General features: G+C 41.6%; 1 protein-coding gene across 2 annotated transcripts in view; it reads right to left on the bottom strand.

Moving 5' to 3' along the window:
* Window positions 1-15523, bottom strand: part of GTF2F2 (general transcription factor IIF subunit 2) — a 159289-nt gene that overhangs the window by 76103 nt on the left and 67663 nt on the right. For both annotated transcript variants that reach the window (XR_013995502.1, XM_081082776.1), the window contains exon 5: window positions 9437-9518. Coding sequence is in view for 1 of the 2 variants with exons in the window: in XM_081082776.1 (XP_080938902.1) it covers window positions 9437-9518 (82 nt within the window). In the remaining variant the exon portion in view is untranslated. The remainder of the gene's footprint in view (window positions 1-9436; window positions 9519-15523) is intronic.

The following is a 15523-nucleotide window of genomic DNA, read 5'->3' as shown; positions in this document are numbered from 1 at the left end:
ACTTTAAAATGCTGATTTTTGGTCAATTACTCTACTAGCATTTATTGAACATAAAGTTGTTAGAAGATAAATGAGATACAGTCCCTATAGACAAAAACAAAAGTAATGGAAGTAAAATAAAGAACAAAATGTAATTAATTAGTAGATTATTAGAAAAAGGATGGCAGAAACTTGGTGGAGATGATTATCCTGTGTGGAGAAAATGGTTGGGTAGATTTCACATTTGAGGTAATCTTACAGGATGAATTGGAGTTTGGCAGCAGAAAAGAAAGTAAAGAACACTGCAGACAGTGTGACATGACAGCTCATGATGCATTTGGGAGAGTGAAAATGACTGGTGGTGATGTAGTGTACACTTGAGTTGGAATGGTAGAAGAGGCCAGAACCCTGAGGAACTCCAAAGACTGGGCAGAAGAGGTGGGGAATTCCAAAGGTGAGAAGTTTAGGGTGAGATAGTACCCAGTTACAGAAAAAATTCCTCTCCTCTTCCTATCTTAAATTCTTTATATATACTCCCACTAGCCTCTTACAATCACTTAGAAATCCTTATTTCATTTGAATAGTAAACCTTCAGGGGCAGTCTATGGCTCAAGCGCTGTGGGGACAGCTGCTATGATCAGAACGAGGAAAGAGGGCAATCTTTCCCTGCCAATCGCCCAAGAAGTCTTCCTTTTAAAGAACACTGGGTAAAACACCTTGCCTCACTTGTTATGGTAGTTTTAACCCAGTGGTATTTTTGCACTTTTACTTCAGCTGTCTATTTAAACAAATTTTTAAAAGTATTGCATTTTAATGAAGATATCCGCTTCTTTCACATAATCCTTCACATAAACAGGAGCAGTTCAAGGGAAAAGGATATGAAAACAAGGTCATGCTTATGGCAGTGAAGGTTAGCTGCCTTCTTGGGTTAGTTCTTCAGAAGAACTTCCTGTTCCCAGGACTTGACAAAAATCTTTGATTAAAAAAGACTTATATCACATAGTATAGTATTCTCAAAATCCATCAATGCTGTCACAAATGACAGCATTTCATCTTTTTTATGGCTGAATGATATTCCATTGTATATATGTACAATCTTATATAATTTTATTAATCATTGTCACCCCAGTAAATTTAATTTTAAAAAAAAGATGTATAGCTCCACATTTTAAAAATCACACATCTGGATACCTCAGGAGAGTCACCAAAGTATCAATGCAAGAGAAGGGATGATAAGACTATTTCCAAGGACAACCTGGGAAAATGTTAAGATTATCCTTTACTTTCCAGAAAGATTCTGAACATTCAGAAGATTTATAAACTATAAACTATAAATCATGCAATTAATGGTGACCACATTAAGGAGTCCTTGAGGACAGAGGACAGAGTGGAAGGGAAGACTGTAAAGTGAAAATTAACTCAGCTTCCCAGGTCTGACTGTGGATAATATCTAGGTGGTTCTAAACTACTTTAGGATTTGTTTTGAAGAGAGAATTGTTATCATGGACTCTATAACAAAATCTTCAGATGATTTCTTTCAACTCTACTTATCTTTCTACTCTATTTCTAATTTAAACTTTATTAAATTAATACATCTACCCCAGGGCAGGGATTCTAAAAGAATCCTTGTGTGTATGCCTCTTCTTTCATGAGAACTGGATGGGACTGGGAATACCTCCAGGAGAGTTTTAGGACAGGAATTCTTACTCAGGTAATTGTCACAAGCATATTTATTTAGTGTTTATTTACTGGGTATCTACTCTGTGTCAGATACCTCATGCATTATATAGTATTATTTTATTTAATCTTTATCATAATACTGAGATAAATAAAGGCACAGAGAGATCATGTACTTTGCCTAAGATCACACAGCTGGTAAATTGGAAAGCCAGTCTTTGAACCCAGGCAATCTGACTGAGCCCAACTCTTTTAACTACCTCAACCTATTATCAAAGCATCTCTGTAGATCCAGAATTGCTCTCTAATAAAAGTCTTGGCCCTCTATACAGAGAAGCAATCAAGAGTATGAATTTCTCTGATGAGTGTTTCCTATTCCTAAGATGCTTTCTGGAAAAAAGGTTTTGCTGCAGATCTTATGATTGCCTCCCTAGCACCCACTCCACTCCTTCCCCTTTGAGGAGTGGTCACATGCTTTGGATGGGATTGACCCTACTGCCTGTATATTTCCAGAGGTAGGACCTAACCAGTCCATGTATCCCATCTCCACTGACACATTTATTGGTTCAGGGATAGACTCAGAACCTATGTTAGCCCATCGAATGAAGTGAAGGGTTCTGTTAATGGCTAAAGACAAGGTCACTTAAATTCTGGGTCCTCATATGAATAAAGACGCAGGTAATCCTGAGAGCTACATGCAGCTATCTTGCTACCAGAAGATAAACTGGCCTAAGAAGAGTCAAGCCGGAGAAAGACAGCCCCAAGAAAATGAGAAACAGAGGTAGAGCACTGATGATTTAGAGAACTTCTAGAGAAAGTTATGGCTAATACCCACAGTACCAATGGATTCGATTTATGTGAGTCAGTGAATTCCTTTTATTTTTAAGCTATTTTGATTTGGGTTTTCTGATTCTTGCAAATGAAAGCATCCTGACACTGGGATATTAACCCTTAACCTCAACATTTTCCAAAAACTCTATTCAATGAAAGCTGTTTCAAATAAGATTACAGAAAGCTAAAATTTAATGCTGTACCTCCCTGGTCATGAAATTATAAAATTCCGAATTACTGCTATGACCTTAACTATTACTGAGGATTAATAGAAAAATGGTTTTCTATAAAACCATTTTCAGTTTATTATTCATTTTGGTGTTTAATAAACTTGATATAAAAATTTACATGGAGAAAACCAAGATGGCGGCATAGGTAAACACCGGAAATTGCTGCCTCGCACAACTTCAAAAAAACAACTAAAAGACAAAACGGACATCATCCAGAACCACAGGAAGGCTGGCTGAGTGGAGATTCTACAACTAGAAGGAAAGAGAAAAGCACACTGAGACTCAGAGGAGGTGCGGTGTGGAAATAAAGTGCAGAGGTATGGAGGCTCACGCAGAAAGGGCTGGCAACTGAGAACGCGGCTGTCTTTTTCAATCGGGAGGGAGAGACAAGCTCCCGACTGCTCTGAACTCCAGTTCTGGGCGAGTCTCTGGGGACCCAGACTCATACAGGGAGAAACTGGACGGTCTGGCATCGGGCAGAACTCAAGGGCGGCTTTCTCTCAGAGGCACTTGCAGCGATTACCTCGGAACAGTGAGACCCCGGTCCTCTCAGGGCAGGGCTGAGGATCAGCCATAGCTGTTTGCTCCACCCTGTTGATTCCCTGGGACCCCGCCCCACCCAGCTGTGTGCAGAGGCTTTTGCATATGAATGCTCTGGCCCTTTGCAATCTGAAAATTACCTAACTAACTGCAGCTGGGTCAGAGAGACCCAGAACTTCCAAAAAGAAGGCCCAAGGCCCCACAGCAGCTTGCACTGCCTCACAGGTGGGCCTCATCTAGGCACCTCCAAACTCCAAACAAAGAAAAGGAATCTGCAGATCTCTCTGTAGCTCCTGCTGGATAGCCTCAGGCAGAGGCTAAATTAGCACCTCCTTAGAGATCCAAAAGCCACTATACCCACTGGTAAGAGTGGACCATCCAGATTACAACTCCTTAGATCCATAAGGGACACACTCAGGGGGCAGACTCAGTGAGCACCAAAGCCCCACTGAAGCAAGTCTTGCCCCAGAAGGGTGTCTTCAGCACAGAAGTTCTCCCACCATAACCACAGCTGATTCTCACAGCCAACTGGCCTGGAGGTCAATTCCTCCCAGTGATACCTACAACAATCAAGGCTTAACTACAACAAGACTGTGAACAAAGCCCACAAAGGGGTGCACCAAGAGTGTCCACCTCAGGTAATTGGGGAGGCTGAGCCACTGAGCCCTATAGGACACCTAGCACACAAAGCCACTCTACCAACACAGGGAAGCAGCCAAAATGCAGAGACAAAGAAACAGGTCACAAATGACAGAAAAGGAGGAAAGCAAATGACTGGATATAGAGTTCTAAACCATGGTTATAAGGTTTTTCAAGAATTTTCTAGAAACCGCTGATAAATTTAGTGAGACCCTCGAGGATATGAAAAAGGACCACCTAGAAATTAAGCATACACTGACTGAAATAAAGAATATTATACAGAGACGCAACAGCAGACTAGGGGATCCCAAGAATCAAGTCAAAGATTTGAAATACAAAGAAGCAAAAAACGCCCAACCGGAAAAACAAAAAGAAAAAAGAATCCAAAAATATGAAGATAGTTTAAGGACCCTTGGGACAACTTCAAGCGTACCAACATCTGAATTATAGGGGTGCTGGAAGAAGAAAGAGAGCAAGAGATTGAAAACCTATTTGAAGAAATAATGACAGAAAACTTCCGCTACCTGGTGAAAGAAATAGACTTACAAGTCCAGGATGCGCAGAGAACCCCAAACAAAACGATTCCAAAGAGGACCACACCAAGACACATCATAATTAAAATGCCAAGAGCAAAAGACAAAGAGAGAATCTTAAAAGCAGCAAGAGAAAAAAAGTCAGTTACCTACAAGGGAGTACCCATACAACTGTCAACTGATTTCTCAACAGAAACTATGCAGGACAGAAGAGAGTGGCAAGAAATATTCAAAGTGATGAATAGTAAGAACCTACAACCAAGATTACTTTATCCAGCAAAGCTGTCATTCAAAATTGAAGTAGAGTTCCATATTTTCCTAGTACTATGTCTTTTCTACAATAAAACACACATTAGGATGCTTGTGTATGTAATATTTATGTCCCTTTAAATTTAAGACATACAACATATATTACAAATAGGGTGATTATATAATTTATCATTCAACTATTAAAAAAAAACTCAAGATGTTTAACTAAGATTTATACTTAATAAAAACGCAAATTAAAAAAATTTAATTAGTAGAGGAGGTAAGAGCTATTATTAAAGACATTTGCATTTTTTCCTTTGGGCTTTTTTTTTTTTTGGTTTTCTTGGTGGCTAAATGGAATGGGATTTCATGAGATGGAATAGAACAAAAAAATATATAACATAAGATTCTCTTCTTTCTTGACTTGAATATTTAAGGGTTTACATATTTCTTGAGGTTACTGCAGTACTAATTTCTACTTTTATCTAAATGAATGACAGACTCTTATATTTTATTAACATGAGAGTTATAATTCTCATAAGATCTGACTAAAATTTAATAGCAGAGAGCTATGAGAATTTATTACTAAAATTAAAGTCCTGTTAAGTAACACTAATCCTTAAGAGCATTATTTATAAATTAGAGGCCTCGTGCACGAATTCATGCACATGTGGGGTCCACCCCCCCAACCCCCCCAATGTGGGCCTATTGGGCCGGGCGGGTGGGAGGGAGGGGACGTGGGCTGATGGGGGCAGGGCCGGCTAGGGGGAATGGCTGTGGGAGGTTGGCCGGCCAGCCGCGGGTGCGCATCATAGCGACCAGTCGTTCCGGCGTCCCGGTTGCTTGGCTTTTGTATATATAGATATAAAATACACTTGCTAATATACCCATTTATGGTACTAAAAGTGTAGTTCAACTGCTATTTGCTAAAATACAATACAGTAAAATCTCACTGAGTAACAAAAAAAACCCTTACTGACTTAAGAAAAGGTTTTGACAAATAAATGGAAGACTATTCAACACTTTATATTTTGAAAAAATTCTTAATTGTTGATGAAATAGATTTACACTTGTTTTATAATCACTTCCTCTTCTCAAAGAAAGACGTGTGTGCATGCATATGCACATGTGTGCATATATACATGTGTATATGGACTGAAAAATCAACGCCAGGTTTCAAGTGCAGTTCAGAGTAAGAAAATTAAAGAAGCTGAGTGTTGTTGAGTCCTATGTTTCGATACCTGGAGTTTCACCATTCCTTTCTATTTCAACCCATTTCAACCCAACAAATCTTTTTCGGTTTTTAATATTTGTAACACATTATGCTACGTGCAGAGAATATAAAAAAGAGGGAGGAAGAGTGAGAAGAAAAATGAAATTCACAGTCCCTGTTTTTAGGAAGTTCATAATCTTGTAGAAGATGTATGTAAACAGTAGAAAACAGACATTTATATAAACCATTAAAGAAGAATAAATAAGTATGTGAAATGTAGAAAAGGAGGGTGGCAGATCCTAACTGGAATGGGAGTAGAAGCTATGAGAAGGTTTCCCTAAGTGACAAGTGGGTTGGTTTTAAAGCCTCAGAAGGATCTTGGCAGAAGGTAGATAAGGCATACTAGGTGGAATATGCAGCATGTAACAAAGGCATAAGATGTAAAAGTGCCTAGCACATCTGGGGTAACAATTTCTAGTGTGATACAGCCATCTGATGTCTAGGTAAAGGAGATTATTTGAAAATGAAGTCAGAAAGTGAGACTAGAGCCAGATTATCAAAAACTTGAATGTTGTTAAGAAGTAGATAGTCAGGGCATCCCTGAAAAACTTTGAGCATATTTGTGACGATATATCTAGGTACAGCATAGCTCAAGTACTGAATTGCCAATTCTGTCCTGCACTAGAGCAAGGATGGCAATAAATGTAAGTTATATGGTACATACATTAGAAAGTGTTATGTGCTATGAAGAAAATACAAGTATAGAAGGAAGTAGCATGGTCAGGATGGGCCTTATTAAAGCAGAATCTGAAAAGAGACTTGAAAGAGGTGAGGAGTTGAGCCGTGCAGTTAATCTGGAGAAAATACATTGCAAACAGAAAAGCACATCCAAAACAAAGGCCCTATTACAGAAGTGTGCCTAGAGTACTATGGACTATTAGGAGATGAATGTGGAGAGAAGGGGGAGGAATGACAGGGTGATCATGTAGGATCCTGCAGACAACTGCAAGGGCTTTAATTTTATTCTGAATAATATAGCAGCATTGCAAGTGACATGTGAGCAGAGGAATGGCATGACTTGACAGATTTTAAGAGAACTGCTCTGACTACTGTGCTGACAACAGACTACAGTGGGGCAAAGGTGGAAGCAGGAACTCGGCTAGGAGGCTACTGCAGTGATCCAGGTGAGAAATGACAGATCATGTGGGTGATGAGAAACAGTCAGACTGCAGATGTGTAATATTTAAAGGTAGTGTTAATCAGATTTTTCTGACACATTGGAGTGGGGTGTGAGAGAGGAGACAGGAATGTGATCAAGGTTCTGGACTGACAAAATGGGAGGGCAGAGTTAACTCAAATGAGAAAGACTGCTGGTGGAGCAGGTTTTTGGGGAAAGATGGGAAGTTCAATTTTTGACATATTCAAAATATCTATTGGACATTGAACCAGGCACTGGGGTGTATAAGTTTGGAGTTCAAAGAAAAGTTCTGGGCTGGAGCTTCTGTTTGTTCTGCCTACAACAAATCCTGCATTCCAGGCTTGCAGGACTATAAGCAAGTCTCTACTGTGTTCCCCAAGTCTTTGTGCCTTCATATCTCTGTTTAGAGCAGGGGTGGGCAAACTTTTTGACTCGAGGGCCACAATGGGTTCTTAAACTGGACCGGAGGGCCGGAACAAAAGCATGGATGGAGTGTTTGTGTGAACCAATATAAATTCAAAGTAAACATCATTACATAAAAGGGTACGGTCTTTTTTTTTTTAGTTTTATTCATTTCAAACGGGCCTGCGGGCCGTAGTTTGCCCACGGCTGGTTTAGAGTGTTCTTACTCCTGTGTTTTCCCACTTGGTAAAAAATTCTCCCTCTTCAAAACTTATGGTAGGCATCTGTTTTATGAAACTCAGACGATTACCATCTCCTGAAGCACCCTATTTCCTTAAGCCACTTAAGTAACTGAAATATGCAATGGCTGCTGTTTTAACACACTATAAAGGCTAAACAATTTTAATTTCTTTTTTGTTAAGAAAAAAAGCAGCCATTTCATAAGCACCAGCGACTTGCCTGCTCATTATCAGAAATCTTTAGAAACCTTTAAAGAAAATAAAGACCACAGAAAAAATCTTGGCAAGCAGCTGAGTAACCAGATTTTGCATTTTCCAATTTCAGTAGTTATTTGAAGACAAATCTTCAAAAAGACTTTACAGGCTAAAAACAAAGAGAGAAACATCTTCTGCAAAAGTTCCAAAGTTATTTTCTGTTATAAATTTTTTTTTCATTTTGATTGTCATACTTTTATTTGCTGTGGGGAGGCATTTAAATTAAAGGAATTATTGGACAAGAAAACCAGTCTCTTTTTTTCATTCCCAAGAAATAAACTCTAATCTAATCGAGAAGAGGGGGAAAATTAAAAAGATAATGTGCAATTTAGAGATGATCCAACTCAACCAGCCTCTTTTATAAATGAGAATACTGAAATCCGAGAGGCTGCCACTACCACATGAGCAGGTATTCTCAACTACCAGCTCTGTGTAGTTACAGTCTACTAAAATGAAGCTCCACCGGGCAGAATTTCGTCTGTTTTGTTTCACATAGTAAGTACTGAAACAAATAAATTTATGATTCTAAACTATATGGGGTTGAAATACATTCAATATAAACTATAGAAGTATAATACAATTCTTCAGGGTTTAAAAATTGCTGCCTCTGAAAGTCAAAAAACTTAAAGTATCAAGAATTTGTAGTCATTCTTTAAATATTAATTACAAAATATTAGCCACATACAAAAGTGGGAAAGTGAGGACCCTGAAACAAAAGCTCTAACAAAGTAATAAGTTTATAAAATGTTCTCTGCAGATTAAGAGTAAAGGATGGTATTCTACTAATATACTTGCTTTATACAGTGTAGTATTTTAGATATTATGGGAAGATTATAACCTTTGAAAATAAAATAGTACAAAGATATCATTACACAGCTTTGGAAAATCAAGATTTATATGGACAACTAAAAAAAGAAGTTTTAAAATGTTTGATTCCATGTTATAATACACAGTATCTTAAAATACCACAAATAAACAGCCCATGTTCTGAAAGTTCCCTTACCAAAGAAACTCTTACTTGGGGTTTTTAAAAACTGAAGTATAAATGACATATAACATTATATTTTTAGGTGTAGTTTTAGTTGTTCAACATAATGACTTGATAATCATATACATTTCAAAATGATCACCACAATAAGTGTAGTTAACGCTAGTTACCATACATAGTTACAAAACAGTTTTTCTTATGATGAGAATTTTTAAGATCTACTCTCTTAGCAACTTTCAAATATGCAATAAAATATTATTAAATGTAGTCACCCTGCTGTAAACTACATTCCTATGACTTATTTTATAACTGGAATTTTGTTCTTACTTGGTTTTAAAACCAAACAGCTTTTGAAAAACCTTTCAATTATAACGATAGTTGCAGTCAATAGGCAATCTAACATATGCATTTCAATCCCCAAAAGGAAATATCAGGTACTATTTTAAAGTTAAAAAACACCAACCTCTTTAATCTCATGTAGTTTTCACTTGCAGCAGGTCGGCATTCAGCTCTTTGTACCACTATTCCTTCCAATGAAAGCTTATCTTGAATGGAAAGAAAAAAATAACAAATGTATTCAGAGTTAACATTTATCATATTCAAGATTGTATTCTGACACATTACCCACAGTAATAATAAAATAAATAATAAAAATCAAAGAAACAAAAGGAATATATTTTAAAATTACAGTTTACATTCAATATTATTCTGTAATAGCGTTAGGTATACAGTACAGAGGTTAGACATTTATATAATTCATGAAGTGATACCCCCAATAAGTCTAGTACCCACCCGGCCTCATACACAGTTATTATTATACTAGGGGCCCGGTGCACGAAATTCGTGCACTGGGGGGGGGGGGGGAGTGTCCCTCAGCCCAGCCTGCCCCCTCTCACATACTGGGAGCCCTCAGGCGTTGACCCCCATCACCCTCCGATCGCCTGATCGGCCCCTTGCCCAGGCCTGACGCCTCCGCCAGAGGTGTCAGGCTTGGACAGGGGACCCCCATCTCCCCCCGATCACTGGCTCTGGCCCCCGCCCAGGCCTGAGGCCTCTGGCCCAGGAATCATGCCTGGGCAGGGGACCCCCATCTCCCTCTGATCGCTTGCTCCACCCCCCGCCCAAGCCTGACGCCTCTGACCCAGGCTTCAGGCCTGGGCAAGGGGACCATCATATCCCCCCAATCCCCGGCTCCGCCCCCCGCCCAGGCCTGATGCCTCAGCCAGAGGAGTTGACCCTCATCACCCTCCGATCACCAATCACCGGATCGGCCCCTTGACCAGGCCTGAGGCCTCCGGCAGAGGTGTCAGGCCTGGGCAGGGGACCCCTAGGTCCCCGCGGTTGCAGGCTCCGCCCCTGCCCAGGCCTAACGCCTCTGGCCTAGGCGTCTGGCCCGGGCAGCGGGGACCCGCAGTGGCAGCGGGGGGCGCCGCGATCGTGGGCTTCGCTTTAGGCCCAGGCAAGGGACCCCTAGCTCCTGGGACTGCCAGCTTCGACCTTGCCCAGCTCCCATCGCTGGCTCCACCCCTACTTCCTGCTATCACTGGCCAGGGCGGCAAAGGCGCCTGATTCTCCGATCATGGCCCCAGGGCTGCCTTTGCCCTGCCCCCCAGCTCTTAGCTCCCCCCTGGGTTTCCGATCACTGTCAGTGGCAGGGGGCTTCTTCCTGCTTTCCCTTTCGCCTCCCTGCATTGTGCCTACATATGCAAATTAGCCACCATCTTGTTGGCAGTTAACTGCCAATCTTAGTTGGCAGTTAATTTGCATATAGCCCTGATTAGCCAATGAAAACGGTATAGCCGTACGCCAATTACTATTTTTCTCTTTTATTAGTGTAGATTATTGACTATATTCCCTATGCTGTAATTTACATCTCTGTGACTATTCTGTAACTACCATTTTGTATTTTTTTTTGAAGGCCAGTCCATTGGATCTTATATTTCTTTTCTTTTTTAAAATATTTTACTGATTTTTTTTACAGAGAGGAAGAGAAAGGGATAGAGAGTTAGAAACATCGATGAGAGAGAAACATCGATCAGCTGCCTCCTACACGACCCCTACTAGGGATGTACCCACAACAAGGTACATGCCCTTGACCGAAATCGAACCTGGGACCCTTTAGTCCGCAGGCTGACGTTCTATCCACTGAGCCAAACCGGATACGGCGTTATATTTCTTTTTTAAAAATAAGTTTTTATTGATTTCAGAGAGAAGGGAGAGGGAGAGACAGAAACATCAATGATGAAAGAGAATCATGGATCGGCTGCCTCCTGCACGCTCCCTACTGGGGATCGAGCCGGCAACCTGGGCATGTGCCCTTGGCCGGAATTGAACCTGGGACCCTTCATTCCGCAGGTCGACGCTCTATCCACTGAGCCAAACCGGCTAGGAACAATTTGTATTTCTTAATCTCTTCACCTGTTTTACCATCTTCCCCACCCCATTTTCCTCTGTCAACTGTCAGTGTGTTCTCTGTATCTCTGAGTCTGTTTCTATCTTGTTTAATTTTTTCAAAAGGAATTAAAGTTTATAGTAGAGTCATTGGTCAGAATAGAGAAAAACTTTATTCTTGGCTAGTAAAAAAACAGGCTCCTGTCAGGTTTATTTATTGGGCTGCTCCTTGCCAATAAAATAGCTTTAATGCATTTAGCTCTTTCTCGAGAGTAGCTTAAAAGGACGTAAATTTTAAAAATTGAATATATACAAGCATACACATCCATATATATGTAAATAAAATCCTAGAACACATAATGACTTGAACAGCCAGCCAAAAAAGTATTGTGAAACTGGGCAGGTCCATTGTCTAGGTTATTCTGTGTACCAGTTCTGCCTGCCAGTTGCTCTGACTTCTCTTTCCAGCAGAATCATTAATTTGGGTGTGTCCAAACTAGACATTGAAGTGCTATGAATAATTGTCCAAATAGAAGGACAATTTTTCCTACCATTAAAAAGATTTTTCTTGGTGACCCTCATACAAAATTCAGGAGAAACGAAAGAAGGAAACAAGAGTTAGCACTACTGTGTGCCTACTAGGCACCAAGCATTATGGCAAAGTCACTTAAAATACTGTATCTTATTTGATAATACATATGACTATCCCATGGAGTATCAGCTTTGCTACAGTCTGGAAATGTATGACTATAGTTAGGAAAAGCTATGGCTCAGTCATATTTCTGTGAGAATTCACCCAGGTTTTCAGAAGAGAATCAGGAAATCCTTTGGCTCATCAGCCATGCATTTATGATTCAGCTCTTCAGGGTGAATGACTTTATGCATTACTCTAACATTAACTAAATGCTTACTATGTGAGGGCACTGTCTAGGCCAGTGATGGCGAACCTATGACACGCGTGTCAGAGGTGACACGCGAACTCATTTTTTTGGTTGATTTTTCTTTGTTAAATGGCATTTAAATATCTACACTAATAAAAGAGAAACATGATAATTGGCGTACGACCGCTACCCTTCCCATTGGCTAATCAGCGAGATATGCAAATTAACTGTCAGCCAAGATGGCGGCCGGCAGCCAGGCAGCTTGAAACTAACATGAGGCTTGCTTGCTTCAATGACGGAGGAAACCAACGTTCCCCGCCTGCTGCTGCAGGCCTCTGAGCCTGCAGTTTCAAACACTTTAACAAATACAGATGCTAAACAAAACTCCAGAAACCAGCTTTTAGCCGGCTGGAATCTCAGAGCTGGGATCTCAGAGCTGGAGTTGATACAGAGTTTCGAGAACCGAAACAAACCAGATACCTGCTTTCAGGAGCGGAGGCCTAAGAGCTGGAGCCTCAGAGCTAAAGCTGGCCCAGAATAAAAAAAAAAAAAAGAAGAAAAGGAGCAGTTGGGAGCTTCAGTCCCAGCGTGAAAACAGCCCTCAGCCCCTCACCCAGACTGGCCAGGCACCCCAGTGGGGACCCCCACCCTGATCCGGGACACCCTTCAGGGCAAACCAGCCGGCCCCCACCCGTGCACCAGGCCTCTATCCTATACAGTAAAAGGGTAATATGCCTCCCAGCACCGGGATCAGCGGAGCTGCGAGGCCTCCCGGCACCGGGATCAGCATGATAGGGGGCAGCACCCAAACCCCCTGATCGCCCTGCGGCTCTGTGTGTGACAGGGGGCAGGGCCACAACCTCCCTATCGGCCCTGCTCTGTTCCTGACAGGGGAAGGCGCCCCAACCCCCTGATCGGCCCTGCTCTGTGGGTGATAGAGGGCGGCGCCCCAACCCCCCGCCCCGCCACGGGCCCTGCTCTGTGTGTGATGGGGTAGAGCCATAACCTCCCCATCTGCCCTGCCCTGAGTGTGACAGTGGCGGCGCCCCAACCCCCTGATCAGCCCTGCTCTGTGGGTGATAGAGGGCAGCGCCCCAACCCCCTGATCCACCCTGCTCTGTGTGTGACAGGGGGCGGTGTGCCAACTCCCCTATCGGCCCTACTCTGTGAGTGACAGGGGGGAGCTCCTCAACCCCCTGATGGGCCCTGCTCTGTGCGTGACAGGGGGGAGCTCCCCAACCCCCTGATGGGCCCTGCTCTGTGCGTGACAGGGGGCAGCACCCCAACCGCCTCATTGGCCCTGCTCTGTGCGTGACAGGGGGTGGCGCCACAACCTCCCCATCGACTCTGCCTTGAGTGTGACAGGGGGCGGTGCCCCAACCCCCCATTCGGCCCTACCCTGAGCGTGACTGAGGGTGGCATCGCAACCTCCCAATCCGCCCTGCTCTGTGCATGACAGGGGGCGGTGCCCCAACTCCCCAATCGGCCCTGCTCTGAGCCCGACCAGGTGCTGCACTAGGGATTGGGCCTGCCCTCTGCCACCCGGGAGCAGGCCTAAGCCAGCAGGTCGTTATCTCCCAAGGGGTCCCAGACTGCGAGAGGGCACAGGCCAGGCTGAGGGACCCCCCCTTCCCCCCCCCCCCAGCCAGTGCACAAATTTTTGTGCACCGGGCCTCTAGTATAAAATAAATATCAAAAGTATAAGTCTTTGTTTTACTATGGTTGCAAATATCAAAAAATTTCTATATGTGACACGACACCAGAGTTAAGTTAGGGTTTTTCAAAATGCTGACACGCCATGCTTAAAAGGTTCGCCATCACTGGTCTAGGCATTGTGGAATCAAAGATGATTAAGACACAGTACTATCTTCAGGAAGCATGCAGTTCCCTGAGGGAGAGAGATAAACTAACCAAATTGTAAAGTGCAGACAGAACCGCACTTACAAGATTTATACTAGAAAAACTCTCATAGGGTGATGACCTTTCTTAATTTTGTCTTCAAAATCCAGGGGGCTTCCTGTTGTAGCCCATATGCAATAATTGTGAACCATATGTAATTCAATGGTTCAAGAATCTGTCAGTGCAACATATGCAACAAATCTCAAAAAGAACCTGTTAGATGACAAAAAGAGCAATGATGAGAAATGCCTACCTTCCATCTAAGTATGCCAGGAAAGAAATAATGATAAGCCCCTATTTTATTAAGTATTTTATATTAAATTTAAAACATCTAAAAATAATTTCCTATCATTAATGGATTTAATAAGATTAGAATTTCAATTTTCTTAAAACAAAAACAAATCTTATATTGGAGTTTGCTTCTCACTGAAGCTGAAAGTTCTATCTAGAAAACCAACATATCAATAACAAGATTTGGGGAAATTTCAATGTATAAAGTACCATAAATGTATTAGGAAAGCACACTATTAAAACATATTAATCCTTTTTTTTTGTTACTCCTCACCCAAGGATATTTTTTCCATTGAGTCTTAGAGAGAGTGAAAGTGGGGTCGGGGGGAGAGAAAGATCAATGTGAGAGAGAGACACTCCCCGACAGGGGCTAAGGATAGAACCTACAACTCAGGTAGGTACATGCCCTTGACCGGGAATCGAACCAGAGACCCTTTGGTGTGCGGGTCAACACTCTAACCACTGAGCACACCAACCAGGGCAGTAATACTTTTTAAAAAACAAAATACATCTAGAATACTGTTCCTGAAAAAAATTTATTTATATAAATCCATGTGTTTATTAATGTTGAATACCACAAGAGGTACCTAATACCATCTATGAATGCTCCTCACTTATTTAGTAGCACCTACTACTGCACGTGAACAGGCTAATTTAATTTCTAGTTTCACTATTCTCCATATAACACTGGGAAGGGTAAGAAGTGTCCAAAGCACCTGGCCCATTTCAACATGGCCACCACTCTCATCACTATTCTTTAATCAGGGCCACTCACACAAAGCAATAAAGTTCACTTTCCAAAACCATAATTTTATGACCATTATATTCCATTTTCAAACAAAAAAATAACTTTTTCTTTAAATCTAAAATAGCTTTTAAATGCTTCTTAAGGGAAAAGAGAAGTCTTTGCACCGATTAACTGGCTGCTCTTAAATAACATTACATCCCTGTTCACTGTTATCCTTTCTCCTCTTAAATAAAATTTAAAAAGCCAATTTATTTATGATATAGCTCGCTAAGCAAAATGTAAATCCTTCATATACCTTAAAGCTTCACGGGAACATGTTTTCATATTCTTTCCACTAAAC

The sequence above is a fragment of the Myotis nattereri genome (assembly GCF_964212035.1).
Source record: "Myotis nattereri genome assembly, chromosome: 2".
NCBI classification, from domain to species: Eukaryota; Metazoa; Chordata; class Mammalia; order Chiroptera; family Vespertilionidae; genus Myotis; species Myotis nattereri.
Note: the sequence above shows the minus strand (reverse complement) of the source record. Positions and strands in the feature narration are given on the sequence as shown.